The sequence below is a fragment of the Aquarana catesbeiana genome, linkage group LG05 (genome assembly GCF_042186555.1).
Source record: "Aquarana catesbeiana isolate 2022-GZ linkage group LG05, ASM4218655v1, whole genome shotgun sequence".
Taxonomy (NCBI): Eukaryota; Metazoa; Chordata; class Amphibia; order Anura; family Ranidae; genus Aquarana; species Aquarana catesbeiana.
Window position 1 is genome coordinate 252,490,627 of NC_133328.1, and position 24,985 is coordinate 252,515,611.

The 24,985-nt window shown below is 45.2% G+C and overlaps 1 protein-coding gene across 1 annotated transcript in view; it reads right to left on the reverse strand.

The window, feature by feature from the left end:
- TRIO (trio Rho guanine nucleotide exchange factor) overlaps window positions 1–24,985 on the reverse strand; it is a gene marked incomplete in the record, with an annotated part of 1,361,655 nt that overhangs the window by 1,260,127 nt on the left and 76,543 nt on the right. Inside the window, 1 exon segment of the mRNA XM_073630705.1 lies at window positions 23,115–23,189. Coding sequence (XP_073486806.1) covers window positions 23,115–23,189 — 75 coding nt within the window.

Below are 24,985 nucleotides of genomic sequence, written 5' to 3' on the forward strand. Positions count from 1 at the left end.
CCCCATTTTTTTCAAAAAAAGGAGTACCTGTCACTACCTGTTGCTATCATAAGGGATATTTACATTCCCTGAGATAATAAAAATGATTTAAAAAATAAAAATAAATGAAAGGAACAGTTTAAAAATGAAAGGGCAAAATAAATAATAAAAAAAAAAATAAATAAAAAAAAAAAAAAGCACCCCTGTCCCCCCCATGCTCATGCGCAAAGGAGAACGCAAGCGTGGGTCTGGTGTTATATGTAAACAGCAATTGCACCATGCATGTGAGGCATCACCGTGAACGTCAGATCAAGGGCAGTAATTTTAGCAGATCTCCTCTAATTCTAAAATAGTAACCTGTAAAGGCTTTTAAAAATGTATGTAGTTTGTCGCCGCTGCACATTTGTGTGCAATTTTAAAGCATGTCGTGTTTGGTATCCATGTACTCGGCAGAAGATCATATTTTTTATCTCATCGAACATTTTGGCAACATAGTGTGTTTTAGTGCATTAAAAAAAATTTTAAAGTGCGTTTTTTCCAAAAAAATTGCGTTCGAAAAAAAAAATAAATAAAAAATTGCAACACCCACCATTTCAATCTGTAGGGCCTTTGCTTTAAAAAATATATATGGGGGGCGTGACCGGAAGCCGCACTGAATGGCAGCCTGATCCCTCTGCTCTCTCTCAGCCCGGGAAAAAACGGCGTATAGGGGACTATACACAGCGCTCACATGGGCAAATCCAGGACCACCAGATCCGCGGCAGCCAGGGGATCATCCTTACCCCCTCCGGGACCCTCCTCAAACCTCCGGTCCTTCTTTCCGCCGACGGACATGCCACAGACCGGAACAGCCAAGATGGCGCCGGATCCCCCTGCGGCCTATCCTCAGAGCTTCGCCCGGATCTCTCCAACGCCTCACCTACCGCAGCAGACATCTACAGACCCCGGATCTGCTCCGCTGGGCAGCGCAACCGGACCCCGTAATCCGGGAGCGGTGAGTCCCCCATCCAGATCCCCACCTCATGAGGCAACGCAGCATGGCCCCCAGGACACCATGATGCCCCCCCTCCCCCAGCAGTACACACAGTGCTCAGAAGCGTTTCCTCGCTTGCTGAGAACAGCATCAGATCCCTGTCTGCACGGCACCGAACCGGACTCCCCAACCTCCTCAGTCCTCTCTATGGACTTTCCGGCTCTGCCGGCTCCCATGCACCCAGCCAGCTGTGGCCCTCCGGAACCTGCTATGAGCTCAGCATCCCACAGCCATGCAGAGCCTGCTTCACCACCATCAAAGGCCCAAAAAATGGCGCTCCTGCAGGCACCTGGCTTACCCAGAGACTGGACAATACCACAGACCACTTATGCCCAAAAAGTGAGTCTACCCGATCCCCGCTCTCAGAGGAGGGATGCAACAGGGGCCACCCCACCTGCCCAGACCCCAACCTGGAGTGAACCCTGGGACTCCCCGCCGGGAACTACACACCAGGCCTTGGGCCTCACCACATCAGGCCCCCCCCCACCTTTACCATCCAGCACCCCCCCGGCGCAGTGGTCCACACTACCAGAGCACCACCAATCAGCACCCCCGCAATGGCAAACCTATTTGCAAGCAATCCCCACTAAAGAGGACTTCCGACAGTTAATAGAGGATGTAAAGTCCACGTGTCGCTCGGAAATACAAGTGCTCCAGTCAGGCCTCAAACACCTAGCTGACAGAGTGGAAATGGCTGAAGAAGAGATCCAAGAGACCAAGCTTGCAGTCCACAGAACCCAACTCCAGGGTGCAGACCACCACACCATGTTAAGAGATATGCAGCGTCACGTGGAAGACTTGGACAACAGAGGACGCAGGAACAACATACGGGTGAGAGGAATTCCAGAAGCTGAAGGCCCAGAAGACATTCAACATATTCTACAAGACGTGTTTAACAATCTCTTGGGAGAACCAGTCACCAAGTTCATAGAAATGGACAGAGCCCACCGAGCCCTGCGACCCAAGAATGCCACTACGCAACCAAGAGACATTATCTGCAGGATTAACTCCTATCCCTTGAAAGAGGACATTATGCGACAAGCTCGCTTAGCACGCAGAGTGACTTACAAAAATGCTCAGGTGCAGCTATACCCTGATCTCTCATGGATCACCCTACAGAAGCGAAGACTTCTTCAACCACTACTACGCATTTTACAAGAAGAAAATATCCCCTATCGCTGGGGTTTCCCCTTCAGCCTTACAGCCAAAAACCAAGGCAAATCTGCGGTCCTACATTATCCGGAGGACCTACAAGCCTTCTGCAATACAGTGGGAATATCCGCCCCCCTGTCTCCCAGAATGGGACCTGATCACCAATCCACCCGCACCACCCGCAACCTGGCAGAAAGTTTCCTCATGCAACAGATCCCGAAACAAAGAAGCTTCACGCAAGAGTACCAAGCACGGAAATGGCTGACTTCAGATGTCCCAACAGCATCTTGAAGATGCTTTCCAATGGCCTTTTTGACCACCAGATAACACTGGTGAATTTGCCCTGGACATTATAGTTTACTTAGTCCCCCCCTTGTTACGTCCTCAGTTTACATTTTAGTTTACATTATGGGCACATCTCCACGGAGATTTGAGAGAGTAGGAGATATCACTTTTGACCACCCCCCTCCTGGTTAGCAGATAGCAGTTGTAGCTGTTTCACAGTTCGTGTTTTCTATGACCAAATTAGGGCTCCCTTGCATCCACCCGACGGGTCCTTCTGGGCCACAGTTGGGGGGATCCTTGGAATCCCGTACCGACCTAGGCCTTTCTGCCTCTCGAGGTCGTTTGATAATGGATCGAATTTATACTTGTACGATTTGTACTAATCACATGTTTCCCTTTCTTTTTCTCTCTCCCTTTTCTCCCTCCTTTCTACCCGTCTCCCCCCCCCCCCCCATCCACCGTTATGTGACTCAACGGATAACCCGTGGAATCCACCTGGCTCCTCTCTCGAGGTATGTACACAGCCAACCCACCGCCTTCTGAACATCCTCTCCACATCAGGTAAGACAACTATCCACCCCAGACTAACTTTATGGCTAAGATCCTATCTTTAAATGTTCACGGCCTAAATTCCGATAAAAAGAGACATCTGGCGATGAGGGAATTTAAACAATCTGGAGCAGATATTGTTTTTGTCCAAGAAACTCACTTTGATAAGGGGGGCTCATTTTCATTTGCTTCCAAACATTTTCCCCAAATATACCACTCTTCAGGTCCACATAAACGGGCAGGGGTCGCCATCCTCATTAAAAATGGATCCCCCTTTAAATGTACGGCGCAATATAGCGATCCACATGGCCACTTTGTCATCCTTCAAGGACAGTGGCAAAAACAGGCACTTACTCTCTGCACCCTCTATGCCCCCAATATTAAACAATATAACTTCCTGACTAAAGTATTTACCCGACTCTTTAAATCTGAACATGAGATATTAGTAGTGGGGGGCGATTTTAATTTAACTCACTCAACAACTGCGGATCGCTAGGTGGTGGACCCCAGAGCAATACCGGCTCGTGCCCTACGGGACTCGAAGCTATTCCGCAGACTCTCTAGACGTTATGCTCTCTTCGATGCCTGGAGGGCTCTCCACCCTGGCGACCGACAATACACGTTCTACTCAGCCCCCCACCAGACACACTCACGCATCGATTATTTCTTCATAAATAATACTGCGCTTAGACATACAAAAGAAGCAAAGATACTACCGATCTCATGGTCTGATCATGCACCTATATCACTTAAGTTAGAACTAGGTTCCACCGCCTGTAGGCCATACAATTGGAAACTAAATACATTCCTCCTTCAGCACATCCCATCGAAAACAGAATTAATATCCACTTTGACTCACTATTTTGCAGAAAACAATACCCCTGACATATCTACATCCACACTATGGGAAGCCCACAAAGCCGTGATCCGAGGCAGATGCATGGCACTGTCTTCTGCTATGAAAAAAGATGCCCTGGCCACAAAACTTCAAACCGAAAAAGAACTTAGGGCTTTAGAAAATCAACTACAACGGTCCCCAACTCTAACCCTTCTTAAAAAAGTCGTAAAACTGCGAACAACCTTGAGCGATTTGGCAATGGGGCGGGTAGAAAAAGCCATCCTTAGACTAAGACAACTGTACTATGATAAAGGCAACAAAGCACACTCCTTACTAGTGAAAAAACTACGCGATAACTCGCACATACCCACACCACACCAAATTAAGACTAAATCAGGCTCCCTACTATCCCACCCCAAGGACATCGCTGATACTTTTGCAGACTACTATCAGGACCTCTACAATAATCCTAACATCCCTAGTAATCCCGCCCCCCCAGACCTCCTCCACCGAATGCAGCGCTATTTGGCGGAGAGTGGAGTCCCACAGCTCCAAAATTCTGACCTGGCAACTCTAAACATGCCGATCACTGAAGAGGAAATAGAACAGACTATAAAAACTCTCCCGTCCCGTAAGGCCCCCGGACCAGACGGACTACCCTACGAATATTACAAAGCCGTCCTCCCCATCCTCTTACCACATATGTGCAAACTCTTTAATGCCTTTTACCAAGACTCCCCCATCCCATCAGACATGCAGCGCTCATTTATCACTCTGATCCCTAAACCAGAAAAAGACCCTACCCTATGCGCCAACTATAGACCCATCGCCCTGCTGAACTCAGATTTAAAATTTTTCACTAAACTATTATCAATACGGTTGAACATGATCCTCCCATCCCTAATTCACAAGGACCAAGTGGGCTTTGTCCCCCTTAGGCAGGCAGGAGACAACACCAGGAAGGTGATTGACCTGGTGGATGTGGCGAATAGGGAGAAAACGACGGCTCTGCTACTCAGCCTGGATGCCGAAAAGGCTTTTGACCGACTAGGGTGGCCCTTCCTGTTCGCCACATTACAACACGTGGGATTTCGGGGACCATTCCTGAGAGCCATTAAACATCTCTATACAAATCCTTCTTCACAGGTCAGAACTCCCTTTGCCATCTCCCCAGCATTTTCGATAACAAACGGCACTCGACAAGGTTGCCCATTGTCACCCCTACTATTCGCACTATGTGTCGAACCCCTGGCGGCCTCTATCCGAGGTAATCAAGATATTCGGGGGATCTCTGTTAGAGGCCGGGAGTTTAAGATCTCGTTGTTCGCGGACGACGTGATCCTTACCCTGACCCAACCCAGAGTCTCCCTACCAAATTTACACGCAGAATTGGACAAATACGGAGCCCTGTCGGGTTATAAAATTAATACCTCTAAATCAGAGGCCCTCCCAATTAACATCTCGGATACGGAAACGACACACCTGAAAGCAAACTTCACATATCACTGGAAGACCACTTCCTTGAAATACCTAGGGGTACATATAACTACAAAATTCAACACTTTATATCAGGAAAACTTTCCCCCCCATATACCGCTCCATCAGAGCCCTGCTAACATCTTGGAAAAAACACCACATTTCCCTACTAGGTCGGATCGCGTCGATTAAAATGACAATCCTCCCGAAACTGCTCTACCTTTTCCAAACTCTACCCATCCCTGTCCCCCACAGCCACCTGAGTAAACTGCAATCTGACCTTTTTAAATTTACCTGGAACTACAAAAGACATAGGGTTCCTCGGTCGGTGATGATGGCGGCACGCTCAGATGGAGGTCTCGCGTTCCCCAACCTCATTAAATATTATCAAGCCACCCAACTACGAGCTATAGCCTCTTGGTTCACTCAACGGTCCTACAATAGGTGGACAGAGATTGAAAAAATATGGTTAGCCCCAACCCACCCTAATAACTTACTATGGAACGCGAGGGCGGAGGTCCCCCCCGAGCGCTTACTGGGAGCCGTGTCCCATCTTCGCCGACTGTGGTATAAATTATCAAATGTACATGGGTTGTCCTCAGAAAGATCGGTCCTAACATCCTTCATCTACAACCCCAAAATCCCAGACAGCCTCACTCGCCAGATGTCTCACACGTGGTCGTCGCGGAACCTTTTCCACTATGGACACATAGTAGACCCTAGAACCCGCAGGCTATTGCCCTACTCCGATCTCCAAACCAAATATGACCTTCCACGCCAGGCCTTCTACAGCTACCTGCAAATACGCCATTATGCCCTGTCCATAGCGTCTGACCTACAGTTCTCCCCTCCAACGCCTTTCGAAAACCTGATTATGGGAGGCACGGCCCAGAAGGGCCTAATCTCTGATATTTACAAAATAATAAATGCCCACTCATTAGAAACCAAGGGTAAACATGCTTACATGATCAAGTGGGAAAAAGCTCTCGAGGAGGAACTTCCCATAGAGCAGTGGCAGACGATATGGACCCAGGCGGCAAAAAGCTCCCTTTGTACCCTATACAAAGAGAACGCTTACAAAATCCTCCTATACTGGTATATGACTCCGGACACCCTCCACGCCATATACCCCTCCAGTTCCGACCGCTGCTGGCGTTGTCAGAAAGAAAGGGGAACACTCCTCCACATATACTGGAGCTGTCCATTGATTACCCCCTATTGGGCTGAGGTCCACCAATTGCTGACCGGTCTTTTGGAGATACAGGTTCCCATGACTCCCAAGTCCTTTCTTCTAGGAGTCCTACAACTAAAAATCCCTAAGACATACAAAAAATTAATGCGTCATATTCTCACAGCGGCACGCTGCCTTGTCGCCCTAAATTGGAAAAAAACTTCCCCCCCCCACTCCGGAAGCCCTATACGCTAGGATTAAAGATGTGGAGTTGATGGAGAAGATGACGGCCAGAATACAGGACAGGCTGGAAGCACATAATAAAGTATGGGAGCTGTGGCACCTTCGGGAAGATCCACCTTGAACAAGTAAACAAATCACTGTAATAACCACCTCCCCCCCCCTCCTTCTTTACCTTTCTTCTCTTCTCCCCCCTCTTTCTTTCTTTTTGTATTGAATGTTTTAATAACTTGTACGGTTTTGAACAATGGTATATACTATGTAATCCTGTAATACAAATATAACAATAAAATGTTATTTGGAAAAAAAAAAATATATATATGTTTGGGGGTTCAAAGTAATTTTCTTGCAAAAAAAAAAAAATATATTTTTTCATGTAAACAAAGTGTAAGACAGGGCCTTGTCTTTAAGTGGTTAGAGGAGTGGGTGATGTGTGACATAAGCTTCTAAAATGTTATGCATAAAATGCCAGGACAGTTAAAAAAAAACACCCAAATGACCCCTTTTGGAAAGTAGACACCCCAAGCTATTTGCTGATAGGCATGTTGAGTCCATGGAATATTTTATAGTTTGCCACAAGTGTTCCGGAAAGGTTATTTTGCACAAAAGTGGTCAATAAGTGATATATTGTTCAAACATGGCATGGTTATATGTGGAATTACACCCCAAAACACATTCTGCTGCTTCTCCTGAGTATGGCGATTTCTCACGTGTTTTTTGGAAGCCTAGCCGCGTACAGGACCCTGAAAACCAAGCACCGTCTTCAGGATTTCTAAGGGTGTAAGTTTTTGATTTCACTCCTCACTACCCATCACAGTTTTGAAGGCCATAAAAGGCCAAGATAGCACAAAACCTCAATTTGGAAAGTAGACACCAAAAGCTATTTGATGAGAGGCATGTTGAGTCCATGGAATAGATTTTATAATTTTGCCACAAGTTGCAGGAAAAGGGCAAATTTTTCTCTCTTTTTTTTTTGCACAAAATTGTCACTAACTGATCTATTGCTCAAACATGCCATGGGCATATGTGAAATTACACCCCAAAATATATTCTGCTGCTTCTCCCGAGTACGTGGATACCACGTATGAGACTTTTTGGGAGCCTAGCCATGTACAGGAACCCGAAAACCAATCACCACCTTCAGGCTTTCTAAGGGTGTAAAATGGTGATTTCACTTCCTCACTGCCTATCACAGTTTCAGAGGCCCCGAAATGTCAAGATAGCACAAAAACCCCCACAAATGACCCCATTTTGGAAAGAATACACTTCAAGCTTTTTGCAGAGAGGCATTGGCACAGAATTGCATGACAGCTCAATTACCAGTTAACCACTTGCCGACCGCCGCAAGACTATATACGTCGGCAGAATGGCACGGGCAGGCAAAAGGACTTACAGGTACGTCCTTGCCTGCCCGCGGGTGGGGGGTCCGATCGGACCCCCCCCCCGGTGCCTGCGGCGGTCGGCAAATCTCCCCCGGCGATCGGTGGTGAGGGGGAGGCCATCCATTCGTGGCCCCCCCCTCGCGATCGCTCCCAGCCAATGGGATAATTTCCCTGCCTCTGTATTGTACACAGAGGCAGAGGAAATGATGTCATCTCTCCTCGGCTCGGTATTTTCCGTTCCGGGCCGAGGAGAGAAGACTGTAATGTGAGAGCACCAACACACTACACACAGTAGAACATGCCAGGCACACAAAACACCCTGATCCCCCCCCCCGATTCCCCCCCCAATCACCCCCCCCCTGTCACAAACTGACACCAAGCAGGTTTTTTTTTTTTTTTTTTTTTTTCTGATTACTGTATTGGTGTCAGTTTGTGACAGTTACAGTGTTAGGGCAGTGAGTGTTAGGCCCCCTTTAGGTCTAGGATACCCCCCTAACCCCCCCTAATAAAGTTTTAACCCCTTGATCACCCCCCGTCACCAGTGTCGCTAAGCGATCATTTTTCTGATCGCTGTATTAGTGTCGCTGGTGACGCTAGTTAGGGACGTAAATATTTAGGTTCGCCGTCAGCGTTTTATAGCGACAGGGACCCCCATATACTATCTAATAAATGTTTTAACCCCTTGATTGCCCCCTAGTTAACCCTTTCACCACTGATCACCGTATAACCGTTACGGGTGACGCTGGTTACTTCGTTTATTTTTTATAGTGTCAGGGCACCCGCCGTTTATTACCGAATAAAGGTTTAGCCCCCTGATCGCCCGGCGGTGATATGCGTCGCCCCAGGCAGCGTCAGATTAGCGCCAGTACCGCTAACACCCACGCACGCAGCATACGCCTCCCTTAGTGGTATAGTATCTGATCGGATCAATATCTGATCTGTTCAGATCTATACTAGTGTCCCCAGCAGTTTAGGGTTCCCAAAAACGCAGTGTTAGCGGGATCAGCCCAGATACCTGCTAGCACCAGCGTTTTGCCCCTCCGCCCGGCCCAGCCCAGCCCACCCAAGTGCAGTATCAATCGATCACTGTCACTTACAAAACACTAAACGCATAACTGCAGCGTTCGCAGAGTCAGGCCTGATCCCTGCGATCGCTAACAGTTTTTTTGGTAGCGTTTTGGTGAACTGGCAAGCACCAGCCCCAGGCAGCGTCAGGTTAGTGCCAGTAGCGCTAACACCCACGCATGCACCGTACACCTCCCTTAGTGGTATAGTATCTGAACTGATCAATATCTGATCCGATCTATACTGGCGTTCCCAGCAGTTTAGGGTTCCCAAAAACGCAGTGTTAGTGGGATCAGCCCAGATACCTGCTAGCACCTGCGTTTTGCCCCTCCGCCCGGCCCAGCCCAGCCCACCCAAGTGCAGTATCGATCGATCACTGTTACTTACAAAACACTAAACGCATAACTGCAGCGTTCGCAGAGTCAGGCCTGATCCCTGCGATCGTTAACAGTTTTTTTGGTAGCGTTTTGGTGAACTGGCAAGCGCCAGCGGCCTAGTACACCCCGGTCGTAGTCAAACCAGCACTGCAGTAACACTTGGTGACGTGGCGAGTCCCATAAGTGCAGTTCAAGCTGGTGAGGTGGCAAGCACAAATAGTGTCCCGCTGCCACCAAAAAGACAAACGCAGGCCCGTCGTGCCCATAATGCCCTTCCTGCTGCATTCGCCAATCCTAATTGGGAACCCACCACTTCTGCAGCACCCGTACTTCCCCCATTCACATCCCCAACCAAATGCAGTCGGCTGCATGAGAGGCATTTTTATGTCCTCCCGAGTACCCCTACCCAACGAACCCCCCCAAAAAAGATGTTGTGTCTGCAGCAAACGTGGATATAGGCGTGACACCCGCTATTATTGTCCCTCCTGTCAATCCTGGTCTTTGCATTGGTGAATGTTTTGAACGCTACCATTCACTAGTTGAGTATTAGCGTAGGGTACAGCATTGCACAGACTAGGACACACTTTTACAGGGTCTCCCAAGATGCCATCGCATTTTGAGAGACCCGAACCTGGAACCGGTTACAGTTATAAAAGTTACAGTTACAAAAAAAAAAAAGTGTAAAAAAAAAAAAAAACACAAACAAAAATATAAAATAAAAAATAGTTGTCGTTTTATTGTTCTCTCTCTATTCTCTCTCTCTCTCTATTCTCTCTATTGTTCTGCTCTTTTTTACTGTATTCTATTCTGCAATGTTTTATTGTTATGTTTTATAATGTTTGCTTTTCAGGTATGCAATTTTTTATACTTTACCGTTTACTGTGCTTTATTGTTAACCATTTTTTGGTCTTCAGGTACACCATTCACGACTTTGAGTGGTTATACCAGAATGATGCTTGCAGGTTTAGGTATCATCTGGGTATCATTCTTTTCAGCCAGCGGTCGGCTTTCATGTAAAAGCAATCCTAGCGGCTAATTAGCCTCTAGACTGCTTTTACAAACAGTGGGAGAGAATGCCCCCGCCCCCCCCCCCCCCCCACCGTCTTCCGTGTTTTTCTCTGGGAACCTGAGAATGCAGCCGGTGATTCAGCCAGCTGACCATAGAGCTGATCAGAGACCAGAGTGGCTCCAAACATCTCTATGGCCTAAGAAACCGGAAGCTACGAGCATTTTATGACTTAGATTTCGCCGGATGTAAATAGCGCCATTGGGAAATTGGGGAAGCATTTTATCTACGGGCGGCACAGTGGCGCAGTGGGTAGCACTCTCGCCTAGCAGTAAGAAGGGTCGCTGGTTCGAATCCCGACCATGACACTACCTGCCTGGAGTTTGCATGTTCTCCCTGTGTCTGCGTGGGTTTCCTCCGGGTACTCCGGTTTCCTCCCACACTCCAAAGACATGCTGGTAGGTTAATTGGATCCTGTCTAAATCGGCCCTAGTATAGGTATGAATGTGAGTTAGGGACCTTAGATTGTAAGCTCCTTGAGGGTATAGGGACTGATGTGAATGTATAATATATATATGTAAAGCGCTGCGTAAATTGACGGCGCTATATAAGTACCTGAAATAAAATAAAAATAAATAAATCACACCGATCTTGGTGTGGTCAGATGCTTTGAGGGCAGAGGAGAGATCTAGGGTCTAATAGACCCCAATTTTTTCAAAAGAGTACCTGTCACTACCTATTGCTATCATAGGGGATATTTACATTCCCTGAGATAACAATAAAAATGATTTAAAAAAAAAAAATATGAAAGGAACAGTTTAAAAATAAGATAAAAAAGCAAAAGCACCCCTGTCCCCCCTGCTCTCGCGCTAAGGTGAACGCAAGCGTCGGTCTGGCATCAAATGTAAACAGCAATTGCACCATGCATGTGAGGTATCACCGCGACGGTCAGATCGAGGGCAGTAATTTTAGCAGTAGACCTCCTCTGTAAATCTAAAGTGGTAACCTGCAAAGGCTTTTAAAGGCTTTTAAAAATGTATTTATTTTGTTGCCACTGCACGTTTGTGCGCAATTGTAAAGCATGTCATGTTTGGTATCCATGTACTCGGCCTAAGATCATCTTTTTTATTTCATCAAACATTTGGGCAATATAGTGTGTTTTAGTGCATTAAATGTAAAAAAGTGTGTTTTTTCCCCAAAAAATGCGTTTGAAAAATCGCTGCGCAAATACTGTGCTGAAGGAAAAAAAAACGAAACACCCACCATTTTAATCTGTAGGGCATTTGCTTTAAAAAAATATATAATGTGTGGGGGTTCAAAGTAATTTTCTTGCAAAAAAAAATAATTTTTTCATGTAATCAAAAAGTGTCAGAAAGGGCTTTGTCTTCAAGTGGTTAGAAGAGTGGGTGATGTGTGACATAAGCTTCTAAATGTTGTGCATAAAATGCCAGGACAGTTCAAACCCCCCCCAAATGACCCCATTTTGGAAAGTAGACACCCCAAGCTATTTGCTGAGAGGCATGTCGAGTCCATGGAATATTTTATATTGTGACACAAGTTGCGGGAAAGAGATAAATTTTTTTTTTTTTTTTTTTTTTTTGCACAAAGTTGTCACTAAATGATATATTGCTCAAACATGCCATGGGAATATGTGAAATTACACCCCAAAATACATTCTGTTGCTTCTCCTGAGTACGGGGATACCACATGTGTGAGACTTTTTGGGAGCCTAGCCGCGTATGGGACCCCGAAAACCAAGCACCGCCTTCAGGCTTTCTAAGGGCGTAAATTTTTGATTTCACTCTTCACTGCCTATCACAGTCTCGGAGGCCATGGAATGCCCAGGTGGCACAAAACCCCCCCAAATGACCCCATTTTGGAAAGTAGACACCCAAAGCTATTTGCTGAGCGGTATAGTGAGTATTTTGCAGACCTCACTTTTTGTCACAAAGTTTTGAAAATTAAAAAAAGAAAAAAAAAAATTTTTTTTTTTGTCTTTCTTCATTTTCAAAAACAAATGAGAGCTGCAAAATACTCACCATGCCTCTCAGCAAATAGCTTGGGGTGTCTACTTTCCAAAATGGGGTCATTTGGGGGGGGGTTTGTGCCACCTGGGCATTCCATGACCTCCAAAACTGTGATAGGCAGTGAAGAGTGAAATCAAAAATGTACACCCTTAGAAATCCTGAAGGCGGTGATTGGTTTTCGGGGTCCCGTACGCGGCTAGGCTCCTAAAAAGACCCACACATGTGGTATCCCCGTACTCAAGAGAAGCAGCAGAATGTATTTTGGAGTGCAATTCCACATATGCCCATGACCTGTATGAGCAATATATCATTTAGTGACAACTTTGTGCAAAAAAAAAAAAATAAATAAATTGTCACTTTCCCGCAACTTGTGTCAAAATATAAAATATTCCATGGACTCAACATGCCTCTCAGCAAATAGCTTGGGGTGTCTACTTTCCAAAATGGGGTCATTTGGGGGGGGTTTGTGCCATCTGGGCATTTTATGGCCTTCAAAACTGTGATAGGTAGTGAGGAGTAAAATAAAAAATGTACGCCCTTAGAAATCCTGAAGGCAATGATTGGTTTTCGGGGCCCCGTATGCGGCTAGGCTCCCAAAAAGTCCCACACATGTGGTATCCCCATACTCAGGAGAAGCAGCTAAATGTATTTTGGGGTGCAATTCCACATATGCCCATGGCCTGTGTGAGCAATATATCATTTAGTGACAACTTTTTGTAATTTTTTTTTTTTTTTTGTCATTATTCAATCACTTGGGACAAAAAAAATGAATATTCAATGGGCTCAACATGCCTCTCAGCAATTTCCTTGGGGTGTCTACTCTCCAAAATGGGGTCATTTGTGGGGGTTTTGTACTGCCCTGCCATTTTAGCACCTCAAGAAACGACATAGGCAGTCATAAATTAAAGGCTGTGTAAATTCCAGAAAATGTACCCTAGTTTGTAGGCGCTATAACTTTTGCGCAAACCAATAAATATACACTTATTGACATTTTTTTTACCAAAGACATGTGGCCAAATACATTTTGGCCTAAATGTATGACTAAAATTGAGTTTATTGGATTTTTTTTAGAACAAAAAGTAGAAAATATCATTTTTTTTCAAAATTTTCGGTCTTTTTCCGTGTATAGCGCAAAAAATAAAAACGGCAGAGGTGATCAAATACCATCAAAAGAAAGCTCTATTTGTGGGAAGAAAAGGACGCAAATTTCGTTTGGTTACAGCATTGCATGACCGCGCAATTAGCAGTTAAAGCGATGCAGTGCCAAATTGTAAAAAGTGCTCTGGTCAGGAAGGGGGTAAATCCTTCCGGGGCTGAAGTGGTTAAAGCAGCTTAGTGCAAAATTGTAAAAAGTGCCCTGGTCAATGAGCAGCCAAATCCTCCGGGGCTGAAGTGATTAAAGCAGCAAACCATTGTGATTGGGCCATTTCTTTGGCTTGGACTTGAAAGAAGGTTATGAATGTTAATTTAAACGTACAAAGTCGACCGATTGTGACCCATATCTGAGGATATGGATGAACTTTGATTAGTGGGACTGTCATTCATTCCTGGATAGTTTAAACTGTAGAGCACTGCAATTATTATTTATACTTTACTCAAAGGGTGTTGTATATTTACTTTTATTGCTAGCAGCTTGTTATTTTTTTTTTCTACTTTAGTCAAATTTTAATATCCTTTTGGGTGGAGCGCAGACTTTATACATTTTTATTAGGGTTGCACCGATACCAATACTAAGAAATTGCACGAGTATCGGTCTTTAAAGCAACCCCTCAAGATAAAAAAAAAAAAAAAAAGCATTGAACTACTACTTCTGAAATGGCAGCGGAGTTTAGATCCTTGAAGGCTTTTACAATCTGGATCATCCCCCCCCCCCCCTTGCCTCCTCCGGCATACCGCCACTTACCATTGCAGTCCAAGAGGAGCTGGAGGTACCCATCACAGCTGAGAAGCTGGGAGTTCCCTGGCTCACTACAAAGTCTTCGAGACGTTGTTCCCACCCCTGGTCTCTGCTCTTAACTCGATCACGGAGGGGAAATCCTTTCCAATAGACATACTATCATACTGTCCCTTATCCCAAAGGAGGGGGAAGGATCCATTGCGTTGCGGGAACTACCGCCCGATAGCACTCCTGAACATTAATTTAAAACGGTTCGCAAACATTTTCGCTAATAAGTTGCTCCCACATATCCTGAGTCTCATCCACAGAGATCAGGCAGGATTTGTTCCCCTCCAAAAGCCACGCGACAACACAATTCGGGTGGTGAACCTGATCCATGCAGCCAGGTCGTCGAATCGGACTCTTCTCTTACTGTCCACAGACACAGAGAAAGCCTTCCACTGGGTAAACTGGACTTTTATGCAGGCCATCCTAAAACGCATCGAACTCCGGTCAGCCATGCCGAGTTGGAGCCTATCCCTTTATGCCAACCCTACAGCCACGGTCAAAGAGATGAGAGCTGACTCAAACATCCACAATGGCACGCTGCAGGGTTGCCCCTTGACCCCCTTGATTTTCATACTCTCTCTAGAGCCCTTTTTGTGCACAGTAAGGGACAACTCTGGCATTGCTGGCTGTCACAAAGCATTGGGGTCACACAAAGTGGCCGCATTCGCGGATGATTTGATCTTTTTAAAACTGATCCACTTACTTCTTTCCCGAAACTGCTCCATTCCCTACAGTAATATGGTACTCTTTTTCAGAATCAACTCATCCAAATCCTCTGTCCTCAACATTATGGTGGACAATGTCACAGCCAAGTCATTGTGTTAAGCAGTTTCCCTCCATTGGGCGACTAACTATCCATTATTTGTGAGTCGACATTACCTTCGACCCTTTTGCCCTTTACTTGGCAAACTTCGCCTCACTATTCATCTGTCTTAAAGCTGATCTTTTCCACTGGCACTCACTTTAATGTGGTTTGGCCGCTGCAATGCCCTCAAGATGACCATGTTACCTATGGTGTTGTACCTGCTAGAGGCACTTTCGATTCACCTCCCCCTAGTGTTCTTTATGCGAGTGAGCTCTAGGTTTTGGATTTTATGTGGTCTCATCGCAGGCCTCGCCTTAAGCTTCAACTTAATCTCACAAAGCCTCCCAGATGTGAGAGCCTACTACAAAGCAGCACATCTCACTAGGTTAGCACTGGCACTGCCATGTGGAAGCAAAATATTGAGTGGCCATGGAATTAGAAGACTCCAATGACACGGCAAAGAGCTGCCCATGCATCACCTCTCCTCTGCCGAAGGCCATCATTGAACACCCTACCTTGGGTAGCACATTGTTGGCAGCTAGAGATGCCTTGCGACACTCTTCAGTGTCACCACTACCGTTCCCCGTGGAGCCAGTACTGGGCAATCAAGAATTTGCACCTGGCCTCCAGAACCCTCACTTCCAGCAATTGGTTATGAGCGGCCGGCTTCAACTCTGCGATTTTATGGGAACAGACTGTCAACTCTCCTCTTCTGCCCGAGTGTCTGCTACAGACCCCCCATTGGACTTCTGGTGTGGTTTCCAGCTACGTAATTTTCTCCGTCGGTGTTCACGATTCTCGGGTATATCTCGTCAGCTCACGGAACTGGAAAATATTTGTCACAGGAGGGAACTGGTCCGCCATAGACTTTCTTGTACAAAGAGTTTTATTGAAAATATATATCAACAGAATAGTACAAAACAGTGATGGATACATCTAGAATAAACAGGTATAAAACTGCCGGTATCCGGCAGGTAATACTGACATTCAAAGATTGAAGCCAGGTCTTAGGCCGTTCAAGGCCGAGGCCAGGCGACATACTAAGAAGAGCCTTCATCTCGTGTTTACTAACCTAGCGGTAAACTGCAAACACAGAATATTATGATTGCAAACACTCTTGAACATTTAAAGGATGTCTAGCGAGATGTTATTGTAATACGTAACCTTTCATAGATAATAAAGGAAAAGAAAAAAAAAAAAAAAAAAAAAAAAAAAACAGAAACAAAATCAAATTAAATCGATTAACCTCAAAAAAGATAACGTAGCTTTGTAGGAAGTAATTTTTTTCTCTGTCCTCTTTTCTTTTTTTTTTCCCTCCTCTTCGCTACCTTAAATATCCATTCTCTGTAGACTTAAGCCCAAGGGCCTGAATAAGAAAAAGGAAAGAGGAATTGAAAGTGGGAGAGAGGGGGGTGGGAAAAGAGGGGGGGAGGACCCTGGGGTGGGGGGGGGGGCGGAGGCTCATTATAGGGAAAGAAGCGTTAGGTCAAATCTTGATGGAGGGTTATGGGTCACCCAGGGTTGCCATATCCTGAGGAATTTATTATGTGTGTCCAATAATATAGCCATAAGTTTCTCGTTTACCATATCATCATTCACACAATTTTTAACTGCCTCAAAACTGAGGTTCGGAGTTTTCCAGGCCCTTGCTATGGTCAATTTAGTTGCGGTAAAAATATGTGCTGCTAGTTGGCGTTCAGGACAAAGAAGTTCTGCAATTGGTTTCCATAAGAGGGCCTCGAAAGGGTCCCGCTTTATAGTGGTATTAAAAAGATTGCGTAGTAGTGCGTATACTCTGACCCATAATCTGCAAACCCTGGGGCAGGTCCACCAGATATGCGCCATCGTGCCCTCCTGTGAGCACCCACGAAAACAGAGGGGGGAATAAGATGGGATGAAGCTTGCTAATCTAGCCGGTGTATAGTACCATCTATAGAAGACTTTGTAGGCGTTCTCCAAGAAGAGAACATTCTTAGAGCATTTGGATAGCATAATAGTCATATCTTGCCAATCCTCCGGGTCTAATTGTTTTCCGAGTTCGGCCTCCCACTGAAGATAAGGTCTCAATGGTGGCGTCTTGGAATTAATTATAACAGTATGAGGGAAATCAGACCCGAGGATTGGGGGCACGATCTACAAAGACTTTCAAAAGGGGGCATGGTAAAGGGGGCCGATTGGGATTTTGTAAGCTGTTGGAGAAAATGCCTAATTTGCAGATAACTATAATGTTCCTTAAGGGGGATATTGTGTGAGGAACGTAAAGGGATGATCTTGGTTGGGGTGAATAACGAATGGATATCTGTAAAGCCGTTATCAGACCACTATTTAAACTGCAATGGATTATCACAACCTGGTTGAAATAAAGGGCAGTGAAGGAGGCGGAGTAATGGGAGATGAGGAGAAATTAGGCCTGCTGAGTACTTGACCGCATCCCACAGTTTAAAGGGAGTGAGCCAGACAGGGACCCATGGTAGAGGGGCGATGTGCTTTAGGAAGGCACGGAAGAGAAGCTAGAGGTGTTGGGTGTTCGTCAACTAAATCCATGGTGGCCCATAGTGGCATTTGTTGTTTCTCATGGAGGCGAGATATTGGGGCAATACCCGCAGCCATATAATATGCTCGTAAATTAGGAACTGAAAGGCCACCATTGATTTTGCGCGCGTAAAGTACCTGCCTCCTGATCCTGGGTTTCTTAGGGCCCCATATAAACTGCATCATTTTACGTTGATGTATTCGAACGATATGGGGGGGCAAGTGGACTGGCAGAACTCTAAAATAATAGAGTAATTTAGGGAGGTACGTCATGCGTACTGTCGCTATTCTGCCGAACCAAGAAATCGGGAGTGTTGACCAAGAGGCAAGCATAGCCTCCAGCTTTCAGAAAAGCGGGGGAAAATTGGTTTGGTATAATCCTGAGTATCTCGGAGTAAGTTTAATACCCAAATGTGAGGTTAACCACTGGAATGAGAATGCCGATTGTAGGGATTCTAGTTCCAGGGCCCGAAGGTTGATAGACATCGCTTTAGATTTTGCCGGATTAACTGAAAGGCCTGAGAATGAGGCTAAGGAGTCTAAGAGAGAGAATAAATTGGGAAGGGAGATTCTGGGTTTAGTAATGGTTAATAAAAGGTTGTCCGCAAACAGTGACAATTTGTTCGCAGTGCCTGCTACTTCTACTCCTGATATATCTGGGTGAGAGCGTATGGCCTCTGCCAGGGGTTCAAGTGCAAGTATAAATAAGAGTGGGGAGAGCGGGCATCCCTGACGTGTTCCCCTCTTAATAGGGAAAATAGGCGATTCATATCCATAGTAACGCACTTTAGCCTGGGGGGAGCGGTATATGGCTAAGACCCAACTCAAAAAGGAGGTGCCAAAACCGTAATGAGTGAGGACCTGTGTCAAATAGGGCCAGGATAAGGCATCGAAGGCCTTATTGACATCTAAAGAAAGAAACATTGTCTCTAGGGACCTTTCGTGAGCTATATGTTGAATTTGGAGGAGTCGTCTAATGGCATCTCCCGCCTGCCTACGGGGGACGAATCCCACCTGGACCTTTTTTATCAGGCGCGGTAGAAAGGAGATCAGGCGGTTGGCCAGAATTTTTGTCAATATCTTCAAGTCAATATTAATTAGAGAGATTGGCCGAAAATTTGCCCAGGAAGAATGGTCCTTATCTGGCTTAGGAATCATTACTATGTTGGCAGTGAGCAAATCTGGTGTAAATGTGTGACCTCCTTTGACCGAGTTATACATAGCCGCTAGGTGTGGGACCAGAACCTCTGCAAATTTTCGATAATACAAAGCAGCGAAACCGTCTGGGCCTGGTCTTTTGCCCACTTTCAGTTCCTTAATGCATTGAAGAACCTCAGAGACCTGTATATCTCGGTCCATTTGGGAAATGTGGGATTTGGATAGGGAAGGTAGGGATAACTCTTAAGAAAGCATTCAGGCCCTGCATTGAAGAGTTATTTGGGGGGGGAGTAAAGTTTGGTAAAGCGATGGCAGAATTCTTCCAAGACCTTCTGGGGGTTCCCCGTGAGTATGTTATGGCGGGTGCGCAAGGTTATGGGGGTAAATTTCGGGGTAAAAGTGCGTAGCCTATTGGCCAACTGAGCATTGGGTTTGTTTGCCTTAGCATACCATTTCAGGCGGGCCCAACGTAAGGAACGGTCCGCTTCGTCTGTCAGACATAGATCCAAGTCTGTACGGGCTTTGTCTAAAGATCTGCGATTAGCAGGGGTGGGGGTTAACTTAAAGGCCGCCGAGCGGTCCTCCAAGTTCTGCTCTAACTTGCGTCGGGCCTGAATCCTTTCTCTTTTGCGTTGGGACGCTATTCTAATAACGCGACCCCGGAGGACAGCTTTATAAGCCTCCCATAGTGTTATTGGGGACGAGACAGAACCTGCATTGAGTCTAAAGTATTCTGCAGAAGCTTCTTAGATTTCACTGAGGATCGGTTTGAAGGATAAAAGTGAGTCATTCATCACCCATGGAGCATGTTGTGGTTTGCTATGTAGGGAGCGACAGACGGTTAGAACAGGATCGTGATCTGACCAAGGGACTGCTAAAATCGAGACCGATTCTATTAAAGGGAGATGTTTCCGTAACACAAACGAATGGTCGATTCTAGAATGGGAGTGATGAGGATGGGAATAGTGTGTGTAGTCCCTGCCCATGGGATGAAGCTCTCGCCATATGTCCACTAAGTCCAGATTTTGTAGGGTTAGCAAGACTTTTTTTAAAGCAAGGGAGGTAGCTTTATGATCCGCCGGGTATTTATCGAGGACAGGATTGAGCGTCACATTAGAATCACCCGCCAACAGGAGGGTACCTCTCTGGTGGACCTGCAACAAGGAGCAAATATGAGACAGAAATGGGCCCGGATTGTCATTCGGGGCCTAATAAGTCATAATAGTTACTTCATTGTCCTGAACAGAACCCTGCAGGAGAAGGTATCTACCATTAGGGTTAGCTATCTGTTTGTTACAGATAAATGGGATTGATTTACGTATAGCTATAAGGACCCCTCTCTGTTTAGTGGAACCATTAGCCATGTAGACTTGGGGATAGCTTGCCGCGAAATATTTGGGGCAGCCGCCATTTCAATAATTTATGCTTCTTTGATTCGACCAGAGGTAGGGTTTGTTCTAGAGGTCAACCGATTTATCGGCCATTTTTGATAAATCGGCATCGGCCGATTATTATCAAAATTAGGCCGATATTTAACATTACCCGCCGTTCCTCCTCCCTTCTCCACACTCAGCGCGGCACTTGATGCTTGCCAGAGCCGCTGAGTGTGTGAAGCTGGCACTTAACACAGAGGAGAGAAAGAGGGATCTGTCAGAATTGAGGTTGATGTCGGGGGTGGGCGGGACCCGGCTGCTTTCGAACACTAGCCAATGGGATCTGGGCGGGCCGCTACGTGTATGTGGCCCCGCCCCTTTTGTTAAGCAGCCCAATCATTGGCTGATGTTTGATAGCTGCTGGGTCCCGCCCACCCAGGCTGGGTCCCACCCACCCCGACATTATTTTCAAATCTGACATCTCTCTGTTGTCAGTTTCACACAGTTACTCGGCTTAGTGTGAAACCTGCCAGTGCTAATCAGTGCCATCTGTCAGTGCCACCTGCCACCCAGTGCCAACCAGTGCCTGCCAGTGCCACCGCCAACCAGTGCCATGCCAAGCAGTGCCACCTGCCAGTGCCAAACCAGTGCCACCTTCCAGTGCCACTGCCAACCAGTGCCAACCAGTGCCACTGCCAATCAGTGCCAACCAGTGCCACTGTCAGAGCCACGACAATCAGTGCCACCTGCCAGTGCCAACCAGTGCCACCTGCCAGTGCCAACCAGTGCCACCTGCCAATGCCAACCAGTGCCACCTGCCAATGCCAACCAGTGCCACCTGCCAATGCCAACCAGTGCCATGTCAGTTCCAAACCAGTGCCACCTGCCAGTGCCAATCAGTGCCACCTGCCTAAGGCAACCAGTGCCATCTGTACTGAGGACATCAAGTGTGTGGTAGAGTGACTGGAGCAAGCAGGGAGGAGTGGAGTGGGTGAGTTTTTTTTTTTTTTTTTTTACTTGGCCTAAAATATCAGCCACAAAAATCGGCATCATATATCGGCCATCGGCCGCCCCAATTTCTAAATATCGGTATTAGCATCAGCCAGAGAAAAACCTATATCGGTCGATCGCTAGTTTGTTCCCCTCTTCCTTTCTAAGTGGGAATTGGATCTTGGCACCCAATTCACTGACTCCCAGTAGGAGATCTTCCATTATGCTCAGAAATCCTCCATAGCCACCAGTGTTCAAGAGACTTGTTATAAGATCTTGACCCGCTTATACAGGGTACCCCACTACTCTGCACTGCTTCTTCCCTCAGGTTCCTAGTGCGTGCTGGCGATCTGGCAATGCAGAGGGAACGATGCTACATATCTTCTGGGACTCTCCCAAACTCAGGCCCTTTTGGCGTGAGGTCATCTGCACAGTCAAACACCTGACAAACGCTGATCTGGAGTGGAACCATGCTGCATGCCTGCTACACCTCTCAGAACGACCAATCAAGTCTAAAGCCTCCCTTACAATTCAGCTACTGAATGCGGCCAAGGCATGCATCCCCCTATGTTGGAGATCGGAGAACCCGCCATCAAAGTCCCTATGGTTTTCTAAAGTAAATGAACTGAGGGAAATGGAGAATCTCTCACAGCTACCTTGCACATCAGGAAGGAGATCTTTTGTGAGACCTGGAGACCCTGGCAACACTGTGTACCCTGATGCCCATCTTCAGGGAGGTTTCGCAGTCAGGCCAACTTCCTGAATTTAGTTCTACTCCTTGGGTGAGAGGCACTACCCGTCTACCCCCTTGTTCTTTCTTGATTTTGATCCATTCTTCATACTAGAGACACCTGGTCCCCTGCCCCCATTCACCTTTGACAGCTCCCCCACCCCGTACCCCTGGCTCAGTTATGGGCGTTGCATTTTTCAGATATTTTGAGTATCCTTGCATACATTTTTCCTCTCTCACTGTTCCATTTCTGGGTCTGGCTGGCCACCAGGATGCTTTGCTTCCCAATATTCTGTAAATGTTCTATCATGTTGCACAGTTTTGCATTTATGAGTCTATGTTTTGGGTCTCCCATATAGCTAATTTATATGCCTTCCACACTGACAACCATTTTCATAATTGTAATGATTTATGTGACCATCCATACTGTGTATTGCTGGGCCTGTTGACATGTAGATCCAATTGTGTGACTCTTTGATGTTATGTGTTTATGTTTCTTACTTTAGCAGTAAACTGCACTTTTTCTTTTTTGGAAAATAATAGAATTAGAAAAAAAAAAAAAAAAAAAAACACGGTATCGGCACATCCCTAATGTTTATTATTCTGGGGTTGTAAGAGAGCAGCAAATGTTTCTAAGCTGACAACTGAAACCAGGCTTTAGTGTTTTTTAGTGATCTTTCAGGATTTTTTAGAATGTATTACTTCACGGTACAAGCAGCTAGGAAGGTGTATGAGGGCTTGTTTTGAAGCGCTTTTACTGCGTGTTAAGAATATGCTAATCTTTTCAATAATATGAACAAAAGTGCAATTTAAAAGGAAACTTATAGCGTCAACTTGACAAAGGACAAGGCCCAGTATAAAAAGTCTGGAAACCAGGGGCTCCACAAAGGAATACGTATTCATTTAATTATGACTTCTTCTAGTTTACCTTCGACACATTTTCAAAGTATAACAGAAATCAGTAAGTTAAATACAACAGAAAACATTGTGCCATAACTTACCAGACAGGTATGCAACTTTTTCTTTTAAAATAGGCAATACTTCTACTGCTTTCAAACCATCATTTCTTTGAAGGCCTAAAAAAAATAAATAAATAAAAAATTAAGAAAAAAAATATGAGGGCGATAACCTCATCCACTTAGAATATGCCTGATTGGATATTACAATAACGTCTTTTCACCCAGCCATGCCATTCTGCCGCAGTATAACTGTGGCAGCTGGTCTACAAGCGGTTAATAACCCACCCAAAAAATTGTGAAACTCCTGAAGCCAATTGAAACCAATTGCAAAGAGATACATAAAAACATCACAGCACACAGATTTTATGGCTTTTTTTTTTTTTTTAAGTTAGTCAAATTCCGGTAAGGCAACCATAGGAACACAAAAAGCCAAAGATGCATTTTAAAAACTGGATTTCTGGAGCTGAATGTAAAGCAAAAACAGAAACCTCCTTGTTACTACATGAGAACTATAGCATATAGATGCTAAAAGATATTAAACAATCATACAAGAGCAGAAAACTTAACATCTATCCACATGAAATATATACACCAGAAGAAAATCAATGATGACAATATAAAATAATCACAAGTAAAATATATTGCTAAAATGACACCCCCACCCCCACAAAGATAAAACTTGACAATGTATAAAATATACATATATAAAAATAAAAAAACATGAAAATGCTTAGATAGGCGCTCTCTCTCGTTTCACTTACAGGCTATGGCGGCGGCAGGGCAGCACCCGAGAGCTGCTGAAAACATCGGCTGAGGCGCCGACATCGCTGGATTCCAGGACAGGCAAGTGTCCTAATATTAAAAGTCAGCAGCTGCAGAATGTGTAGCTAGTGACTTAATTTTTCCGAAGGGGGGGGGGGGGTGGAGCTCCACTTTAATAATCAACCTATGGGACCAGAGTAACAAATAAATGTCTGCCTTGACCATAAGTTATGCATTACTAATAACGCTGTTCAAAGCAAACTCTACTATTAAACATTCATTTCATAAACATTAACCCTTTCTCTGCCAGGCTGTGCTCCATTTTGTACACTCAGGTGGCCAGACCATTTTTGCAATTTTCCCTTTGCTTTTTTATTTTTCACTTATAGCTTTCAGAATTTGTGAAAGACCTCCAAACCATATAGTGTCTTAAAGCACATGATCAGTAGAATGAAAAGAAGGTGCTACTGATTCTTTAGACCCCGCGGTATTTGCGCAAATGTTTATCAAACCAATAGGTTTGCAAAAAATACACTAAAACCATTATTAGCAGATAATGCGCTTTTTTGCAAAATGGTGAAAATTGCAGACGCAAAAGTGTAAATATCCTAATTTCACTAAAAATCTGAAAGTTTTCATTTTTCCCTTACAGATTTCAGAATTTGTGAAAGACCCCTAAAACAATATATTTTCTGAAAGCATATGACCTCTAGAATAAAGAAGTGCTACTGATTTTTTAGACCCCGCAGTATTTGCGTATATGTTTATCAAAACAATATATTGGCAAAAAATACACTAAAACCATTATTAGCAGATAAAACACACAGCTAATTTTACAAAATTCCTGCTAAATTCCATCTAAATATAAAGCTTAACCTGTCCATTAAATTGTTGATTAATGGACATTAGATTTCTTCTTGCCCATTACTCATTACCTGGTTTAATTGTACTGATCTTTTTTTCCTTGTGTGATTAATTTGCTCTGCTAGCGGTGCAAATGCAGTTTGCAGTGGAAGGAGTGAGAATTCTGTCTCCCTGTGCCTCCCTTTGAGAAAGGAGTGTTCTTAGTTTATAGTGGATACACCTTTTAGGCTGTGTTTGGCGTAGAATATAGAGCTAGAGGACCAGCTTTTTGTACACTTGTTACAGGC